The sequence below is a fragment of the Calliphora vicina genome, chromosome 4, assembly GCF_958450345.1.
Source record: "Calliphora vicina chromosome 4, idCalVici1.1, whole genome shotgun sequence".
In the NCBI taxonomy this organism is placed as follows: domain Eukaryota; kingdom Metazoa; phylum Arthropoda; class Insecta; order Diptera; family Calliphoridae; genus Calliphora; species Calliphora vicina.
In genome coordinates, this window is record NC_088783.1 from 41,598,073 (window position 1) to 41,621,286 (window position 23,214).

Consider the following 23,214-nt stretch of genomic DNA (forward strand, 5'->3'; position numbering starts at 1 on the left):
TTCTGTAATGGATTTGAATTACAGAAAACGTGAATGTTTCAATCCATATTAATTCTATAAAGAATGAATTCTCAAATGAATGAATTCAATACGTTTAAAGTACTAACCCCCAGTAATACGAAGTCGGGTTATGTTTTAACTAATAGTTATACTGACAGTTTTCATACAACAATAATTTTAACCGACTGTATAACTATTAGTTAAGGCATAACCAGACTTCGTGTTAATGGAGGTAAGGAATTAAGACAAAGAATTAATTCGTAACAAATCCTTTAATGGAATGGAAAGAGAATACTTAATTTGATTGAAAAATTAATAAAAAATTTATTCTTTTGAATATTTGGAATGAATAATTAATTCAAAGCTCTGGCTAAAATATCTCTTTCATGATCTGAACTGTCTCAAAAATATTTCACTATGAATCTGATCAAATTTGTTAGAAGTATCTTACAGGGACCTCGAGAGTCACAAAGTAAAGGCGTTATTAGCGAATGATCCATGTAACATTGCATTTCCGATCCTTACATTTTAAGTTAATTACTCCAAAGGACTTTCTTAGCACGACAAAAGTAGCATATCGAGGGCCTATATTCAAAAACCTCTATCTTGAAAAACACAACTTTTCAGGAGAGCCAAAAAACTGTTTATTTTCGTGTATTACTTGAGTTATTAAAATTCGGTATTCTACAATATTTTTTTAAAGCAACTACTGAATCTCACATATAATTGGTTTTTAAAATGTTGCATTATTGTGGACTTTGTGATAGATAGAGGGTTTTGCTTTTCAAAAATATTCAATGTATATGTATGAAATGATCAGTTGGTTTTGCACTTTAAAAAAAAAAAATAATTATTTAGATTTCAGTTATCAAAGATAGAGGGTTTTGAATATAGGCCCTCGATTTGTTTAAAAGTACTGAAATGTCATACATTTTTTATTACTTTCCAAAAAGTTTTAAAATAATTTTCGATTACGAAACCTGATAAATTATGATCAATATACATAGTTTGATTTTGTTAATAACGAAGATTGTTGTTTATATAATTCTCAGTTCTGTTACCTAATTAATAATTTCGAAGGTATTTTGCCATAAAATAAATAATAATGATAATAAAATCAGCTAAAATTGTGTATGCAAGTCTTGTTTTAATTTGCACACTATTACTATTTACAATCGCTTATTGTAAATCGATTTTTGGTTTTTACAAAACCAAACTATAAATATTATTTTGTTAAAAAAAAATTTGCCAGAATGACATTAACAAAAAATAAAAGAACAACGTTGCTAGATACAAAACTTGTTGAAAAAGAAAAACATATTTACAAAATTAAATAAATAAATAACTTAAAACGATAGACAATCATAAAATATTTATACGAAAGAAATCGACAGCAACAACAATAACAACAACATCGACTACATATAGTAAAAAGGCAACAAAAATTACTTAAAATATTTACAACAAAAGTATAAAATTTCAAACTAAAAATGTAAATTATTTATTTTTTCTTCAAGTAGGGAGTGGTTCAAATAAAAACTACTAACAAATAATACAATAATAATAATAACAGCACCAGCTAAATAATACAATATAAAAACAGAAACAAATAAAGTGAAAAAAAAAATAAAATTGAAATTGAAATAATATGAAACTATTGAATACTCACACAAATATCTTGTATCTCACTTACTTACTTATTTATTTATTTATTTACTACGTTATAATACAATAATGGAGAAATATTCAAAGTGAATACAGAAAAAGAAACAGAACAAATAAAAAATTTATTAATATGAAAAATAAATAAATAAAAAAAAATAAACACAAAATAATTTAATCAACCCAAAAAAAACAACAACACACCACACATCCATATATTTACACAAGAAGAGAAAAGAAAATAAATATAAATTTAATACTAAATTTTACTGCAGTGAAATGTGTTGGTGTGCAGGTTCTGTTTCCGCGTGTGTTTGTGTGTGTATCTGTGTTACGTAAAATTTTAAATTTGATTTTTGTGAAAATTTAATTAAAAAAATTAAATTTTAACTTATTCTTTTATTAATAATCATGTGTGTATATGGTATGACCCAGTCAAGCCAGAGGAGAAGCTAGTTGTTTAAAGTATGTTTTTGAAATTTACCGGAAGTGAACAGAGACTTTTAATTTAAAAATTAACGGTCTGCATTAAAATAGCTAAGAAATATGTACTCAGTTGAAAATTAAAGTCATCTTAGGTGACTATTTACTGAGTGTCTGCTGACATTTCCCCTGTATACTATGCAAAGTCTTAAGGACACCGCTGATTTTTTATACCCTTCACCTTCGTGAGAAGGGTATATGTATATAAGTTTGTCATTCCGTTTGTAATTTCTACATTTTTCATTTCCGACCCTATAAATTATATATATTCTGGATCCTTATAGATAGCGGAGTCGATTAAGCTATGTCCTTCTGTCTGTTGAAATCAATTTTCTAAAGACCCCAGATATCTTCGGGATCCGAATCGGTCCACAAATGGCTGAGATATGAGGAAAAAAACAGGACAACCTCGATTTTTGACCTATATCTGGAATACAAAGTCATTAATATAGACAATATGGATATCTAATGATAGATATTTCAAAGACCTTTGCAACGACGGACAGTGGTATGTGAAAAAAAAGAGGGAAATAAATCTGTTACTTCTAAACCCTTAGTTCAATTTAAACGAAATTTCACATACGCAAAGAGGAAGTGTTGTCGAGTTTAAGTTTTGAACTCGGACCTCATGACCCCACCACGACATGTTATATATCAAGGAATAGAAGATTATGTCTACTTTCCAATAATGTATATAACTTTTGACAGTGAACAAATTCATGGAATACTTTTTTGAAAAATATGACAAAAAATGCTTTTTAATAAGTTTTGGCATAGATACAAATTTTGAAATTTGTAATCAGGAATCCCGCAATTCCCAAAAAAGTATTGAAAAATTCCAAAAATGGGATTTTTTATTTTTTTGCCTATAATATCCATACTAGGGGCGGGGTTATCGGAACACTTTACAAAATAATTAATAACATATAGGGCCATCTAAAATAGATTATTATAATTTGATATCGACTATGCGATTTGAGAATTTTTGCTCTAAAATTGAATTTTACATAAAAATAGGCATTTTTTGAATGGACCTGGTCCCCTCGGTATCAAAAATTATAATTTTTTTTCATTTAAAATATTTGATGTAAAGTTAGCTTTTAAAAAAGTACAAATTCATTATACATCCTCTTAGAAATTTTTTAGATAACTTAAAAAGAATAAAAGTACTTTTTTCCCCAAAAAATAACGAAATATCGCCTTTTTTATTTTTTTAAATTCAAATGCATGTAACTTTGGACTCAGTCATGATTTTTAACCAATTCTTTCTTTATTTGATATATACATCTGTTGTTAAAAAAGTGGAGAAAATCGGGAAATATTTGGAACCACGGTCATCAAAAAACTGGAGTAGGGTGGGTAAAAATGTTTAAAATTTAATTTTGATATGCGAATATCTCCTAAGCTATAAAAGATAATTGATAGCTACGACGAGGTTTTATGTAGTGCTCGATGAGAAGATTCTATATATGCAATTTTTTTAAATCGGAACACAAACGAAGAAATAGGATCATTTTTAAAATTGAACATACCCAAGGTGTCCTACTTTAGGGACCCCTGGTCCAGGTGGGGTCATGAGGTCCAAATTCAAAACTTAAACTCGACAACACTTCCTCTTTGTGCATGTGAAATTTCATTCAAATTGGACTATGGGTTTAGAAGTTACAGATTTATTTCCATCTTTTTTTTCTCATACCACTGTGCGACGTATATAAGACCATAGTAAGTTGGACCTACAATGGGTCAAAATCGGAAAAAAATTTTAACCCGAATTCTATTTTGTATTCCGACATCAAGGCTCCTATTCCCGCCAAGTAATCAGCAATACAATTGCCTTCATTGTCCCTCCCTGATCACTGAGCCATGTGAGATCCATATGGCTTCTACAATCTGTCGCACTTTCAATCTCCGATCGGACAACAACATATCGTGATTTTTTCAATTGTTTCGGGTGTAGAGACCTTAACTGAGCGTCCAGAACATTCGACATCTTCCGCGCTTGTACGGCCAAAACGAAATATAGTAAATGACGCAGCTTGTTGAAATTTTGACAGGAGTTAACTGACAGATGACAGTTGAAAGGAGCAGTGTTGGCCTTTCAGTTAAGATGCGGCAAATTCAAAAAGTCAAGGAATTAGTACCACGAATACAGCGAAAACCCGGTTTTTTTTTGAAACATTAGTTTAATATACATATCTCAAAGAAGAAACAAGATATAACAGAGGTTAAACCTATATTTTGAATGCAATTTTATAAATAAAGGTGAATTCGCGCTGTTATAACGAATTCAACTTTATGTCAAACTTTAGAGTAAGATATTTCAAAAACCTTATGATGAAAGGTATACTCTGGTATCTGGGTTAAAAATTTGTTGGCCTGTGTAGCATATTTACTTACACCAATTGACTAAGGGCTGCCTTTTGTCATGAAAATTCAATATAAAATTAAGTTTTTGGGTTGTCGAATATTTTTGTATATGGCCAATATTGGCCGTTTATACTAGCAAATAAATCCGAAAGGAAGATTTAAAAACTTGAGAATATTTTTACGTTTTTACCTCTCAAAAACGGTGGTTAATTTCATTGGTTAATTTCTATGATCAAATAAACTGACTGCAACCGCTGCTACTATTTATATACAGTGCCATCTTTCATGAATTACGCACAAAACTAGAATGTTCTATTTCTAGAGCTTTTAGCAAAACATGATGAATGGCGCAAGCAGTCTTTACAGATCGTGAAATTTAAATTGATAGTGCAATTTCATAAGAATACATAATAGATTTTTTTATTTAAATTTTCGGAATTTATCCCATTTACATATTTTCTCAATATGTACAAACAGCCAGTTACAATTTTCTTCTTATTATTTATAAATTACTCACTGTTTTCTTAACAAAATGTTACATTTTCTGACAATACTACGAAATTTAAACTATAAACCCAAAAAAACATTAAAATAGATTAACGTTAGATTAGAGTTATTGTTAGATTACCTATCTGATTATTAATAGACATTTCATCTTCAAGTAAAAACCACCCAATAAGAGATTATGAATAAAAATGATGATAATAACGTCAAAATTTTCAAGCCTTGCAAAATTTATTAATACATAAATACATATTTAAATCTATAACTGCATTTTAACTAAAATTTTTCACAGAGTGTAACATTTCTGTAATATTAATTTAGCAGCAATAAAAAAAGACAAAATCAAGCATTTTAAAATAATCCAAAGTGCACACAAATTATTTAAGTTTTAGACTAGAAAAACTACAAACTCATTCCTTCACAAACACAAACACACGCACAAACATTAACTCGTACAAGTGAAGATACTACATACATATTTATTTAGTTATTTACCTTTACAACAACATACAATTTAAAGCTCCTAAAAATAAAACACCTCGATGCCTTCGAAAAATACCTCTCAGCTTTTTAAACCAAATAAAGTTTCAGCTCAAACAAACTTGTAAACAACCAGAAGACAGTCAAACGAGCGAACCAACCAACCAACCAACTAACCTAACAACAACCAACCATGGAACGAACAACTTAAAGTCAGTCTGACGTTCGTTAGTTTTACCGACATAGAATCAGGTATTTAGAAAAACACAAAAAACCAAAACAACCAAAAAAACTATAACAAAAACAACAAAAATTATTCTAAGTTTGTAAACTGATTGGGAAGTAAGAATTAAATAACAAGAAGAAAATGTAAAGAAAAACAAAATGTAAAATTGTACTCGCACTCCATCCGTCTCCAAACACATCCCTCCCCACTTACACTCACTCTTTACAACTGCGAGTAGAACAGCAACAAACACACACATTCATTCACTCACTTTACTTACAACAAAAAACTAGGAATTCGAACATTCAACTTCTTAAACAAATAACAACAACAACAAAAGAAAAAAGAAAAAACAGCAAACAAAATTAAAAACTAAATAAAAAACAAATTGTATCGTACATTAAACTACGTGTAGTCAGAGTCGTTGTTGGGTTGGTTGGTTGAATGTTTGGTTGAGAATCGTATCGTTTCGTATGCATGTTTGCAAGTTGAATTTATGAAAACCATCATAAAATAAATACAGACGAAAGAAAACACACATATTTATTCAGGGTTTAAAATTAGTCAAACGTTTTTTACATTTGACTACCGACTGCGCAATAAATATGAATCGTTTTCATATTAATGTGCACAAATACTGAAAATATACAAACTATAAACCAATGCCATATATGCACAAGCTTCATGGTAGAAATATTTGTCGCAGTTTTTCCAAAAATATTTTGCCTTACAAAATATTTTACGTTGCAGCTAGAAGACAAAATGAAAATTTTGCATTTTTAAATCTTTTGCTGCCTAAATATATGTATATTTTTGGTTAGCAAAAACAAATGAAATTGCTTGTGTATAATATACAAAAAAATTACTACAAAAACATCATACATACAAACAAATTGCAGCGTGAAAACCATAAACTGCAAACGATATGCGCAGTGAAAAATTCAAACAATGAAAATATGGAAGATGCTAAATGTAGACTGCCAAACCATACGAAGTTGAAAAATGTAAAATACGAAATTGTGCAAAGTTAAAAATGTTTAAAGCGAAAATGTTTATTTTTAAAATATTTCCGCCGCATATATGGTTTTGTTTTGCCGCATATAGTCATTGAGTAGAAAAATGTGAAAAAAACTATGAAGTTGATTTGGGTGTACAAAATAAAAATTGTATTGAAATGTGTGTTAATAAAGAATTTTAGTGCAATAAAATAGAAGTTTTATTTTTTGAGGTATGTAATTGTATGTATTGTGAAAGATAAATTAAATTAAATAAGATTCTGGACAAAGGATAGCTAGCGGATATTATTGAATTTTTTGATTGATTGGCTTTTTTAATACGAATTCAAATGTATTCATGCTGGTGGTAATAGGAGTCCAGAAAAATTAGTAAGAAAAAAAATAATTTTGTATGTAAAGCGGTTAAAAAAGGATATATAATGCAACAACAAAATGTGACAACAACAGCCAAATACCATAAATAACAGGATCATTCATTTTATGAATAAAATCTATCATAATAAAGTGTTGTACATTCAAATGTTTCCTTTCGTAAAATTTGTAACAGGAGAACAAACAAAAAAATAAGCAACAGAGAACAAATTATGCAACGAAGGCACAACAAATTTTTTACATAGGCACGAGTGCAGCAGGAGAAAAAGGAAATACAACAACAACTACTTAACTACTACCTCAAGTAATTTTGAAATGCAACTGTTGGTTGTGTGTCCTCTAGCTGCATAAAGCAACAACAACACATTCAAAAAATAGGAACAAATACAAAGCAAAGGAATTTCTAGACATGTGGTGGAGTACCGTTGCAATTAATTGCATTTTGTTGTTTCTTTACTGTTAATGTAGAAAATTAAAAAGTCAACAACAACTTGTGCAATCTGAAATGCAAATGAGTATGATTGGCTGAGCGTTTGTAACAGGAGTAAAATAAAAAAAGTATAGAATGCTAAAAAAAATATATGTATTGTGAAGGATAGGAATGCAGTGAAAGTACATTCAAGAAGGTTATGAGCAAAGGATAGCGGATGATATTATTATTGCATTGTTTGTGTAGAACTGATTTTTGTTGAATACCGTTACAGATCATTTTTTATTACGCATTTTGGTTTATTTTTAGATCGAGGAATTTTTGTCATGTGCACTGAGTTGTTGTTTTTTGTAAAGGATTTTTGTGCGTATTTGTTTTTTATTATTTGTACACTTGTCGTTGTGTCCGTTATTTTTTTCTTCGCGAATAGTTGTAATATTGATTGCAGAATTATATTTTCAGGAACTTTCTTAAATTTCGTATCTCCTGTTATTTATAACCTCTTTGTATTCATTTGTAGTGATAAATTATTCTTGCTTTCATGCATGTGTCCTTCCATAATCTGGTTGTTGCATTTTCTATCCCTTTTTAACTCTTTTCCTATCTTTTGTTGATACTTACATTTTCTATCATTCCTCTTTATCCTTTTTTCTCCTGCTACAAAATCACTCACGATCACGACTGAACCTTATTTATGTATTTGTTTATGATTTTTGCATAAATTGTTGTTGTATGTACACACATACAGCAATTTTATATCATAATTACCTACTTGTGTGTATAAGTTGATGTTGTTGTAGTTAATTTCCTTTTGCTACTGTTGTAATTATACCTGTCCCTTTTTTGCATTATATCTTACACATAAAATTGTTCTTCCACAATTATTTTCTATGCTGCTTATTTTTTTGTTTGTTCTCCTGTTACAAATTTTACGAAAGGAAACATTTGAATGTACAACACTTTATTATGATAGATTTTATTCATAAAATGAATGATCCTGTTATTTATGGTATTTGGCTGTTGTTGTCACATTTTGTTGTTGCATTATATATCCTTTTTTAACCGCTTTACATACAAAATTATTTTTTTTCTTACTAATTTTTCTGGACTCCTATTACCACCAGCATGAATACATTTGAATTCGTATTAAAAAAGCCAATCAATCAAAAAATTCAATAATATCCGCTAGCTATCCTTTGTCCAGAATCTTATTTAATTTAATTTATCTTTCACAATACATACAATTACATACCTCAAAAAATAAAACTTCTATTTTATTGCACTAAAATTCTTTATTAACACACATTTCAATACAATTTTTATTTTGTACACCCAAATCAACTTCATAGTTTTTTTTCACATTTTTCTACTCAATGACTATATGCGGCAAAACAAAACCATATATGCGGCGGAAATATTTTAAAAATAAACATTTTCGCTTTAAACATTTTTAACTTTGCACAATTTCGTATTTTACATTTTTCAACTTCGTATGGTTTGGCAGTCTACATTTAGCATCTTCCATATTTTCATTGTTTGAATTTTTCACTGCGCATATCGTTTGCAGTTTATGGTTTTCACGCTGCAATTTGTTTGTATGTATGATGTTTTTGTAGTAATTTTTTTGTATATTATACACAAGCAATTTCATTTGTTTTTGCTAACCAAAAATATACATATATTTAGGCAGCAAAAGATTTAAAAATGCAAAATTTTCATTTTGTCTTCTAGCTGCAACGTAAAATATTTTGTAAGGCAAAATATTTTTGGAAAAACTGCGACAAATATTTCTACCATGAAGCTTGTGCATATATGGAATTGGAAAATAGTATTTATATTTTTAGTATGTATACAATGAAATATTATCTTGTTAAATATTTGTTGCAGTTTTCATGTAAAATTATGAATTTTTTTTGCAATTTTTTGACTAATATAGTAGTAATTTTAAACTCTGTATTTATTTATTTATTTACCAACTATCATCATACGAGTGAGTGTATTCTTCTCATCCATATAAAACTTATAGCAAACGACAAAAACGAAATAACAAAAAACAAAAAAAAACACAAAACTTTAAAAAATAGTTTACAACAAAAACGAACAAAATATTTTTGTACAACTACACAATTTATTACACCATCTCCAATTGTTTAAGGAAATACAAAGTTTGCAACATCAATTGTGCGAGATGTTCAACAGCATTTTTGGAACAGAATAACGACCATATAATTCTGAAAGGGCATGTTGAGTAGATAATTTTTGTAGAATAAACTTATAGTCCAGCTGGTCTGAATTTTTATTTACAGTGGGTTAAAGTAAGAAATTTTATGGGGATCATTTTTTTGGAAGATCTGAGAAAATCAAAAAAAGTCCTTTCAAGAAGGACATTTAAGGATTCAAATATTCTACGAAAATTTTTGCCGGAAAATTTCAGTTGGGGTCACCAAAGATACCAAAGTTGTAAATAAAGCTCTTTACGCTTAATTAGCAAAATTATACGTCATTTATGATCCGAATGAGATGATATTTAAAATATAAATAGTACTAGAAAAGATCTACAAAAAATTTATATACATATGTAGATTATCACTTTTAGGTCAAGAGTTATTTAGGTTTATTTATTTACTTTTTTAATTTTGTTCGATCTTTTTTTAGTTTTATAGATATGTATGTCGGGTCTACAGTGGTTCGAAATTGTTTTTGAAAATATCACCTATATTTGCGATACAATTTCAGTATAATAATGCTCCCTTCGATCAAAAAATCAAAACTTTATTCTACAAAAATTATCTACTCAACATGCTATTTCAGAATTGTTGGACAGTGTTATTAAAAGCTAAATTCTAAATGAAGTAGTAGCGAATGATCAGACCAATTTCGCATAAAATTAAAAAAACAAGTAAGAAAGTATGGTCGGTCAAGCCCGACCATATAATACTCTACACTAAGTAAAAGACCAAAAAAAATTTATTTTAAAATTTCAATAATTTATATTTTTGAGTGATTTTCGGACGTGGGGTTATATGGGGGCTATGACCAATTATGGACCGATCACCATGAAATTAGGTCGAGTGATTTATGTCTATATTAAAGTTAACTATGTTGAATTTTGTGTGTATACTAGGGTATTCATTCGACTAATGATCGTTCGATTAATCGAATAATTTCTTACGAATAATTATTCGAACAATTTAAAAATGGCCATTTTCGAATAACGAATAATTCGAACAATTTTATGTAGAATAATCGAATAAATGTTCATATATATTTAAATTTATTAAATTGCTTAAAATTTTTCATAATTCCAAATTTAAATAAGTAATAATGACTCACAAAAATTGTATTGTTTCTGAAATTCGACAAATAACTGAAGAAAAAGGGACTTTCGATCACTGTAGATGAGTGTTCCGATAGCTCCTTCTATAAATACATATATAAATATTACTGCAAGAAGTTACAATTCTAAAAACAAATCTTTCAAAATTTTTAACTTGACCAATGAAAATAAAGGGTACGGAATAAAATATTTGTTATATAGCTGGCGAAATATTAGAGGAATCGCAATTAATAATGAATGTGATGGAGAATGTGATTTTAAAACGGTCGTCGAAAGTGATATTGAGGATGACATTTATAATGATTATATTGAAATAGATGAAGGCGATGATCTTAAAATATATGTATGTATATAAGTGATGTTATTAACCGCGTACGTAAGTGTTGCAAAATATTTAATAAATCGAATGATAAACACAAATATTGCAAACTAACGTTTTGTTGTAAGAAAAGCATGGAGTTCTTCTTATAAATGATTTTGAACATCGTTGAACATCTTTGTTATTTATTAATGCGTCAATCATGCACTGCCTGACTTTAAATTAGCCACGTTCACTGACAATCATATCAAACTTTGGACAGATTCCCTTTATTGTGTAATTCCCCAAGACCACTTTATTAAGCAAAGATTCGGCAACGTTGATAGAGCTTGATGTATAATACAATTTGTTATAAATAATTTAGAAATAGTGAATAATTAATTTACTAAAGAATTAGTTACTCAATTTAAAACCCGAATTAATGAACGACATAAAAAGTTCTTAATACGTTTATATTGCATTTGAATTCAGGATCATGTCCAACTAGCTCAAATTTTTTAAAGCATAGCTCCAAAACGGAAACTAAGGGGTTTGCTAGTCAATTGTTTTGTAGATTGTTCGGGAGTTAATCTGATCAGAATATTTCTGTTGAAAATTTAATGATGGACTTTGTTTTCGAATGTTTTTTAACATTATCAATACTTGAATTTTTAACTTTAACGTTATTTTTTGTTTTTCTTTAACAATAAAATATTAAAAACCCGACCTCAAAACTTCATTATTTACTTTTAAAAAAAAAAAATTAATTATTCGAATAATTTATACCCTCCCCACTATGGTGGTGTAGGGTATAAATAGGCCAAAAATCGAGGTTGTCCCGGTTTTTTCCTTATATCTCAACCATTTGTGTTCCAATCTTCCCGATATATTGATGTATCAATCATGTTTATATATTATTTAGGGCTACGGAAATGTGATTTCAACATACAGGCGGACATGGCTATATCGACTTCGCTATCTATAACGATCCAGAATATATATGGAGCATTTCATGTCAAGTGAACCAACTTTTGAAATCGATGTCTTCCGTATTTGCATCAAGGTTATTGGATAGTAATTCAGATACAATTTTTCAACAAGATCGGTGGAATAAAAGAAGAAGATCGGAAAATTAAAAAAAAATAAAAATAAAATTTTGAAATTTTTTTCCGAAATCAAAAACTTTTTTGTATTTTTTTTTTCAAAATGGGCCCTTTTTTTAAAAAAGAAAGCTTATAATTTTCCTTGAAGACCTATTAGGTCGCTTAGTGGGATGCGAGTTGGATTTCTATCAAAAAAGATGAGCAGTTCTAGCAATCCATACATACATACATATGTTGCCAGAAAGATGGAAAAAGGTAATAGCTAGCAATTTTCGGTTAAACCGGAAACAGGTTTTTTGAATTTGCCCGTTTTTTCGAAGAGGTCCTTTTATGGGAGCTATGACCAATTATGGACCGATCTTCATAAAATTATTTTTGTCGAATTTCAATCATGCGTATTTAAGTGATTTTAGGGAGTGGGCTTTAAAATTGTCAAATATGGACCGATCCAAATAAAATTTCGTGAACTGTGTATGGAAAATGCTATTCTAAAGGCATATATCGCTCATTTGCTGCAACAATGTTATAATTCAAAAAAAGTCGTTTCAAGAAAAACGGCTAGGAATGTTTTATGACATTTTACTATTTCTTAAATAAATGTTCAACAAATCATGCGATTTCAGAAATAAAATCTGATTTAAATAGAAGATATTAATATCTTTCTAATCTGTATTTAGTCCAAATTTTTACTTGTCAAATATACGAGAAAACATGAATTTTAATTTTGACGTTTACAACGAAAAAACACTCTCATACAAAAAAATAATTGACTATGTGAAAGACCAAAGAACGGCGCATATTTTGTATTACTCAGTTCAAAAAACCCGGATTTTGAGTTATGATATTGTTGCGGCAAATGAGCGATATGTACAATATCATAGAACCATATTCCGGGGGCTGGGAGATATCATGGACCGATTCTTACCATTTTCAATAAAGCTTGTATTTTTATCAAAAGATAAATTTATGTAGAATTTCATGATATTATTTATTTGCAATATATGTATTTAAAGAAAACAGCAAAACATTTTCGAAAAATATAAAAAAATTTTGAAATTGTCTCACATTTTGGAGCATAACTCTGGTTCTACTTGACCGATTTTGCTCATTTTCAGTACCAAACATTTCTGATCAATAAAGAATAATTGTATCCAACAATGTCCTTTCGTCGAGGTTCTATGGTGCTTTCAACAGACGGACAGACAAATGGACATAGCTAGATCGTCTTAGAAATTTAACAGGTCCCTGAATATGTCGATGCCTTAATATAAAAAGGCCCTAACTCGTGTTTTTTTGTAAGTCCAGATTTTCGTTTATTTCGATAAATGGTCCGATCATATATGAATTAGCCAACAAAAAGTCTAGACTTAAAAAAACTCGATTTAGGGCCTTTTTATATTAAGGCATCGATATATGTATACTTTTTGGTTCTAAGACTAATACACTCAGGTCCCGTTTTATGCGATAGATGCGTTCCAAAAAAAATCACATAAATTGAATTCGCATAAAACGATACTCTTGCTTCATATAAAAACTAATGATTCGTTCCAAAATTCTGAAAAACCGCATAAATTAAAATTTTAATTAAAAATCCAAAGCAAAATCGCATAAAAAAAATCAACAAAAATATATTTATGTATTTCAAACAGTAAAAACAAAAACCCTTTAAAAAAATAAACAAAAATATAATATTAATTCATTAATAACAGAAAAAACAGAAAATGATTAAAAAAATAAGCTAAAACATTTTTTAAGGAAATTCTATAAATATGTATGATCAATCTGAATGACTGAATAATTGTCGGCAAAGTTTAGGAATTGGTTCAACGTCACTTTCATCACTAGATGATATAATCGTATCATCAAATTGTAAAATATCATTTTCATCACTAGAATTTAAAAAAAAACATCTAAAATTTAAAAATCTGTTAAAATTCCCCAAAAAAATCGTTAATTTAAAAACCGCATAAATTTGAATCCGCATAAAACGAGAGCTGAGTGTATTTCGATATTTTACAAACGAAATGACAATCTCAATATACAGCCCCATTTTTCCTAAAAACCGCAGTTGTTGGGAAAACCAAGTAATCAAATTTCATTTAGATACTTATTAAGACATTTCGTTAATGTTTATTTTCAAAAATAGAAAAATCGTTTTAATTTCCTGAAAAGTTGCTATAATCGAGTAACATTTTATTGAAGTAACTTTTTCACGCAGCAGCTTAAAACAGTTGAGGATTGCACAAAGCGAAGACCCACTTCACTATAAAATTATAAAAAAAATCCATTGATTTTATAATGATTTTGATGAAAATTGATTTTGAGTTACTGACAACAAACATGCACTTGCAGGAAAATCCCTGTCCTGCTAAAGACTCTCTTCGGAAATGGTGTATGCCTAAGAAGAAATAAACCAGCAACAACCAACGAATAAATTACAATTTCTTCATATAAATACATACACTAAAATTATTGTATGTTTAAAAAGTAATAAAAAAATAATAAATTCAAATAAAAAAATATTGGAAAAAAAAATCAAATCAAAACCGTCATTTAAACGGTAAATTATTTTGTATGCTCAAAAACAAACAATAAAAGCCCAAATCATAAAAGAATTAAAATTAAAAAAAACATTGTACAACTATAAAAAAATTATGAATAAATTTAATTTAATTTAATATTATTTATTTGTTGGTTGGTTGATTGTATTAGTTAAAATAATGACATACGATTCAGCTTTTTTTTGGTTTGTTTGTTTGTTATTTTTAGACAAAAACGAAACAACTAAAAAATATTGTACGTTTTTTTCTACTTTATTACTTAAAATACATATTATTTAAGTATTTCTCGTTATTTCGAGAAAATATTTGTTGCTTTTTTTCAAATTGTTTATTATTTTGTGGCACAAACAGAGGAAGAAGTTGAAGAAAATTCGTTTGTATGAGCAAAATTTTAATACAAATATAAATGAATAAATAAAAATAAAAAAATACATAATAAAATAATAAGAATGTGAATTTAATTTTGATTTTGGTTTTGTTGAGTTTGTCTCTGTATCTGTGTATTGTTTCTTTAGCGTTCCAATAAAATAAATGAACAAAAATTATGTATACTCAAGCTTAATTGAATAAAAAAATACAAACATCCAACAACAACAATGAAATAATAACAATAAATGATAATAAAATATACAAGTTTGAATTTGGTTTTTTATTGTAATATTCTCCTCTACTCATATGGATACATACATACATATGGATGTACGAATATGTTTGTATGAATATGAATTTATACATATTTTTTTCAAATTGTATTCGAATTTCGAATGTTAACATTTGTGTGTTCATTAAATTTTGCATTTGTATTGGTATGAAAATACACATTGTGTAAGTATGTGTGACTGCAATTGTTTGTACAAGCAGAAAATTAATTTAATAAAATTATTGTGATTTATATTTATTCATTTTGTTGTTGTTTCATTTTTTGTTTAAATTAATATTCGTATTTCATTTTATAAGTAAGTATTTGATGTGATTTAAATTTTGTTTATTTTATTTTTCGTTTTTTTTAATTGAAAATCTCAGTAAATTAACGCATATTGTTATACAAAAATATGAATTCGGTTTGTATTCAACCAAATTAATTAATTTCTTTGATTAAAATTTGTTTTTTTTCCCCTTAAAATTAATGTTTTATTTAAAGAGGGTTGTACAGAGTTTTAAAACTGATGAGACAATTGTAGGCCCTTTATGTTTTTAGGATTTCGCAAAACAACAAATTCAACAAATTTGGTTCACTCAATGAATATTACTACTGTAATTTCTTAACAAATTTAAAATTCATAAAAGAATATGAAGATAAATTAGATATGAAAATAATAAGAGTCTTATATTCGGCTGTACTAAATTCAATTTTAAGAAAAATAATAATAATAATAAGTAAAAACAAGAAAGAATGTACATACAGTGGTTGACAAAACAATGGAAACTTTTCCAAATATTCCATATGTAGCCCAAAATTTAAAATATTTTTTTAAAATAAAATTAGTTTTTTTAGTATTTTACTTGTATAGTTTTATTTATATAAATTAACTGAAAAACAAACAACATAATTAATTATATTCTGAAAAAAGGGAACAAAATTAAAAATATTCACTATTTCGCTACTGACAAAACAATGGAAACTTTTAAACTTCTGCAAGAAAGAAGTGTAAAACGAAAATAATATTTAAATTAACGATGTAAAAAGCATCCTGTTTACAGTTATTTTATTTTAAAATTCTGGTAATTTTTCACAATTTCTTTTTCTAAGTTTTTCGCATAATTGCTTTTATTCAAAGTTAACGAAAATGACTAAAGTTAAGATTTGTGAAGACTTAAAAAATAAAATAATTAACGATTTTAAAGCTTTCGTGAGACCGGTTCTGTAAAAACTCAACATTTAGGTGGAATACCTCGTAAGACTACTCCTAGACAAGATAATTTAATAGCGAGAGAGTTCAAGAAATTCCCAAAAATAACACCTCGAGAGGTTAATAATAGCCTAAAATTAGAAATAAGTACCCGAACAGTTAGTCGCAGGGCAAATGAGGCTGGTCTTGGTTGCTATCGTTCTGTGAAAAAACCACTCATTTCTAAAAAGAACCGTTCTGCTCGTCTACAATTTGCCAGGGATCATTTAAACTGGTCGATACAGAAATGGAATACTGTCCTCTTTTCCGACGAATCCAAATACAATTTAAGAGGCAGTGATGGGAAAACATTTGTAAGACCAAAGGGAATAAGATTAGATCCAAAGTACACAAATAAGACTGTAAAGTTTGGCGGTGGCAATATTATGGTATGGGGATGTTTTTCAGGGAAGGTATGGGCCCAATTCATATTATAACAGATATCATGACAGGTATAGGATACAGAATCATATTAAACGATGTTATGTATCCATAAGCTGAGGAAAATATGCCCCTAGTTTGGAGATTCCAACACGACAACGACCCGAAACACACCTCTAGGGTTGTAACAGAGTGGTTACAATCCAACGAGGTACGTGTTTTGAAGTGGCCTGCCTAATCGCTAGATCTCAATCCCATAGAAAATCTATGGGAAATTGTAGATCGTAAAATAAGGACTCAAAATTACACCAGGAAGGAAGATTTATCGGAGGCTGTTATAAGGGAATGGCAAAATATTTCAAAGGTGACCATTGGTTCAATGCATCGTCGATGTGTAGCAGTTATAAAAAATAAGGGATACCCAACAAAATATTGAGTTATTGCAAAGTTTTGACCATATTTGTTAAAATAATACCTATGTTTCCAATGCCGTAATAAAGAAATCTTTTAATTTTGTTTTCTCATTTTTAGAATTTAATTAATTATGTCCTTTGTTTTTTGTTAAATTTAGTTAATAAAAGTATACAAATAAAATACTACAAAAATGTTAAAATTTTTTAAAAAATTATTTCAGATTTTAGGCCACTAATGAAATATTTGGAAAAGTTTCCATTGTTTTGTCAACCACTGTATATGAGCAAAACATTTTTCTTTTAATATTTCAATCATTTTTTATCCCTAGCATTTTCGGAAGTAGGCCTTATATGGGAGCTATGACCAATTATGGACCGATTGTGAGTTATTTATATATGAAACATATTGATGATGAATTTTATGTGGATACAAACATTTTTAAGAGATTTCTATGACCAATTATGGACCGATCGCCATGAAATTTGGTCGCGTGATTTATATATATATGTATATGAAACATAATTGTGTTTGTTGAATTTTATGTACAGGGTAACCAAAAATATGCAATATCATATTTTTTGCTGTGCGTCGTGTAAACATATGACTTAGTTATTTATCCGTTTCAGAAAATTTTAAGTATTTTGTCATCGATTTGTTAGTAGCATATTTTGCGTTTTAGAGCATATTTTTGCATATTTAACTCATAACTGCATATTTTTGTTGAATATTTTCTTTATTATATCATTACATATTTTGTTTCCTTAACATAATTTTATTGTTTGCATTGTAATTTTTTATTTCAATATTTTACTATTTTGTTAAGGTCCAATGTTAATTGGCCTAACTACTTAATGAAAAAATGAGAGACCCATTGATTTTTCTTTTGTTCACTTAAGAGATCTTATTTTCCATATACATATGTATTTGAATTAAATTAAAAATATACACGCACAGATATCAAAATTTAACAAATTGAAGAATTACGTAAACAAATTAAAATAAAATTTCAAAATTGTAAGTTATTATGGGCAACTTCTTAAATAAATATTTAAACAACTATTCAACAAATGTTCAGATTATTAAGATACATCGAAAACCTCGCGTTCAAATCATAGATAGATTTACTCATGCGAATTTTTAACGAAACTGTTAAGAAATCATTTAAAAAAATATACATAGATATCGATAATCGAAACAATGGATGAGAAAGGAAGAAACATAGAAAATGTCACGGCATTTTGAGTTCCCATGACAAAACTGCAACAAAAAGGTTTTTTAATTGCCGCAGTATTAAACTGAACAAATCATTCCACTAGTGTAAGGTTTTTTGATAATTCTATATAAATTTCAGAAGCCGACTTTATTTAGATGTTAATCTACATACAAAATCCATTGCAATTTTTTATCAAAAAATTACACACGCTCTTCATAGAGTTTTTAAAACATTATTCAAATGATAAAAAAGTGGGTTTTAATGCGTTATGTAGAATAGAAAAATTTCGAGAAATTTATCCGGAACATCCTCTCCCTATTGATCCCATATACATTGGGGCACATGGATTTAGAAAGATAACTATTATGCCACTAATTACTAAAATAAATTTTGAAGTGTTAGTCAGTTTAAAAGCTGAGAGAACTCAATTGTCTAAGAAACTCTTCGGAAATCTAAAACAACACATAAGTAAACATATTGTAATTTATTGCTAAATATAATAAAATGAATTGAATCAAACTATATAATAACCAATTTTAATTTATGAGCTCAATATTTAATTTACTTCTTTTTGATATACATACATATGTATTTCTTTAATACAACTTTGAAATCAAACAATAATCAACTATTTTTAAGTGCATATTTTTTATATTTTAAGATCATATTTTTCGTTTTTTTGCGCATAAAACAAATTTCAAAATTTTTTTTAAACAATTTTTTTTTTTTCGAAATTCTTTTTATTTTTTTATAAAAAATATTTTTTAAATTTATTATTGAAAAATAATTTACGAAAAAATTTTTTTGCGAAAAAAAAATTCGGGTTAAAATATATTTTTTCCTGATTTTGACCAATTGTAGGTCCAAATTACTATAGCGTTATACACAGTGTTGCAATGGACTTTGAAATATCTATCATTAAATATACTTAATGTTTGTATTAATGACTTAGTACTAGGGTATTCAATTAATCGGGTTTCTGGTTTAATCGGTTAATCGAGCAAATAATTAATCGAGGTTTAGATTTAATCGGTTAATAATCGGTTAATTAAAATTATTCGATTAACCGAATAATTTATATTTTCATTTCAAATTGAAAATACAACAACGAATTTTGTATACAAAAACATAAAAAATGGCAAATAAGGTATTTGAGATCATTTTTGTAAACATATCGCCTATTTGCTGCAACAACATCATTACTCAAAATCCGTGTTTATTGAACTGAGTAATACAAAATATGCGCCGTTCTTTAATCTTTCATATAGTTTTATCGGTTTTCAAAAAAATGAATTATTTTTTGTGTGAGGTTGTTTTTTTGTTGTTAACATTGTAAAAATTCATGTTTTCTCGTATATGTATTTGATAAGTAAAAATTTGGGTTAAATACAGGTTAGAAAGATATTAAAATCTTCTATTTAAATTTCTGAGATCGCATGACTTGTTGAAAATTTATTTAAGAAATAGTAAAATGTCATAAAATTCACTAAACATGTTTATTGGATGTTCAAAAAATATATAATTTTAATTTGAAATTTGTATTTGAATTGAAATGGAAAAATAAATACAAAAAAAAAATTTAAAGTGCAAAAATCGATACAAATTAATCGGTTTATTTGTTATTTGAAAATCGGCAATTTCAAATTATTCGAACAGTTAATCGTCCAAAATTAATCGGTTAACCGATTAACGGTTAATCGATTGAATACCCTACTAGACACCCATTTTGATAAAACAATCATCTGTCAAAGTTTGGAATTCTTTATTGGAAGACCCTTGATATACTTTTGCCACTCATGGTGAAGGTGACGTGAATTACTTTATTATATATTTAACTTTTGTTAATGAAAAATATATTTTGATAATTAAATATATTCATAAATATTTTTTTAAATTGATCAAAGTTTAATAAAACCATACATATTTCCATACAAGATTTGATAAATTTAAAAATTGTTTATGAATAAGGGATCAAAATTTTAAAAATGTTAAACTAATAAAATGTAAAAATTTGTTCTTTATAACATTTAATTTTGCATGATATTTTAAGAAAACATTTTTCGTCTAGAGAACTTTAAGAAAATCTTTTAAAAATATTACAACTTATATAATTTTCATATTTATTATGAAAGTAGACTAAAATAATTCAAATGAATAAAAAAATATATAAAGAAATAATTGAAATTATTGCATACAAAGAAATGAAATGAAAACCCCGTCATGAATAATAAAATAAATAAAATGCATTGAATTAATAAAATAAATATTCATACATATTCAATATTATATAAAAAAAAATTACAATACATAAATAAAACAATAACAAAGCATTGTTGTAGATTTATTTATTAAATACATAATAACAAATAAATACAAAAAAGAAAAATAAAAAATAAAAAAATTACCTTAACATCAGCCAGCGTTGTAATTTTTTTCCATAATGAATCTTCGCCAAATATTGAAATCATTTGTGTTGAACAATTATTAATGCTGCTGCCATTTGCAGTTGAGGGCGTTGATGAAATGCAAATGCGGCATAATTGCAAATTGTTTGATAGCGACGATATTGAAGATGTTGCATCCATGTTGAAAACATTAAAAATGAGCGTGGTTTTTTTTTAAATTTCGTTAAACTTTATGATTTTTTTTTTGTTAAAAAAATACCGCCTAAATTATGTTAACAACAAGTGGTTTGAAAGAATTCACACTAGACTGCTAGTAACAATTTTATTTTTCTTAAGATGTTCTTTACACTTCCACGAAAAATGAGACTATTTTGTGTTTTTTTATTGTTTTAGCCACCAAATCGTCATACTAAATATGATGTAGAACGAATTTTCTGTTGGACGGAAGGAAGGTATTTGTTTTGTTTTTTTTTTAACAGCTTGTTGTTACAGATTTGTAACATGTATGATGATGACATGTGGAACGAACCAGCCAACAGCAACTTGTTAGTGTAAACAAATCATAAAATCACACTGTCTGCCACACACTAACAACAAGTGTGAGAACACAACCAATATCCAAGAGATACAAATTTAGTTATAGGTTTGAGATAGAGAGAGAGCAAATTAAGTTTTTTTGTTTTTATTATAACATTAAAGAAGAAACACACGATTTTTTATTTAGCAAATAAATTAAACGACGAACAGAAAAACAAATTATCACACATTTAACAAATATAATAAAATTGACTATGAATCGGAGCACTGAGTATACGATTGAGAATGAATACGAGAGCGAGAGAGAGAGCGCGACAAACAACAAGTATCTTTCACATATTTCTGAACCACTGGTAGGCGCGCAAGATTTTACAATTATTTTAAACTTTTATTTTGTTGTTAATTTTGTGTTTTTATTAAAATTTTCTTGAATTTTTTTGTTTGTTGTGTTTGTTTACAATTTAATACAACAAAAATTCGTAGCCAGGAAAAGGAAATATTTCTTTCTTCACACACATTCTCATTCAGCTAAATTAATGTATTAAATTTTCTTTCAATCTTTCTTTTTTTCAATAATAATTAATTCACTTTGTTATTTATTATAAATAATTTTGAAATTAAAATCAACCCGTATGCGGTGGCAACGACAACGACATACTACAACTCTGATCCAATATCTAAAACAGACTGCGACGACTACGATTGTGTGTCTTGTGTGACTCTGCTGGTTGTGTTTGACTCCGACTCTAAGTGAATCTAAAATAAAATTGGAAAAAAATGGAAGAAAAAATTATAATGAAAATAAAATAAAAACATACAAACAACAACAACAACAAAAACAAGAAGAGAATAAGAAAATTTTATTTTATATTAATAATAATAAAGAAATACACACACTCACTCACATTTTGTTTTTTTTAAAGAAATTACAATTATTTACAAATAAGTATGTAGACGAAACGAGTATTTCGTAGCCAACAATTTGAAAATATTTTCAGTAACTCTCACACACTTGGATAGATTTACTAATACATAAATAAACATACCCAGAATTCAGAATTTTGTTGAACAACCAACCAACCAACAATAAGAACAATCAACAAAAAACTAGAAAAATGTAAAATTTAGTTTAGTTTCATTTCATTTTTACTGCTTTTATGTTTGTTTTTCAATAAATTATGTGAAAAAAAATTGTGTATTAAAAAAAGAAATAGTAAATGAAACAAGATAAGATAGGATATAAATTAATGTACTCACACACATTTACATACATACATATATGTATTTGTATCTATGTATGTATGTCTATGTATTTTATGTAAATGTAAGAAACTACACATTCAATAAACGACTACAGCCATAATAACGTATATTTCAAGAAAATATCGAATGATGTTAATTATGATTTAAAATGCATTAAAAAATAATTTAATAAGTAACGTTGAATATGTTACCAGCAGTTCTAGGAGACTGTCCCGAACTGGTGATTTTACCTATCATTTAGGGTGACAACTAGTTACGTAACTAGCTACATAA

The 23,214-nt window shown here is 27.6% G+C and overlaps 1 protein-coding gene across 1 annotated transcript in view; it reads right to left on the reverse strand.

The window, feature by feature from the left end:
* LOC135958020 (uncharacterized) overlaps positions 1-23,214 on the reverse strand; it is a 48,100-nt gene that overhangs the window by 8,463 nt on the left and 16,423 nt on the right. The window contains exon 2 of the mRNA XM_065508884.1: positions 21,142-22,434. Coding sequence (XP_065364956.1) covers positions 21,142-21,321 — 180 coding nt within the window. The 5' untranslated portion in view covers positions 21,322-22,434. The remainder of the gene's footprint in view (positions 1-21,141; positions 22,435-23,214) is intronic.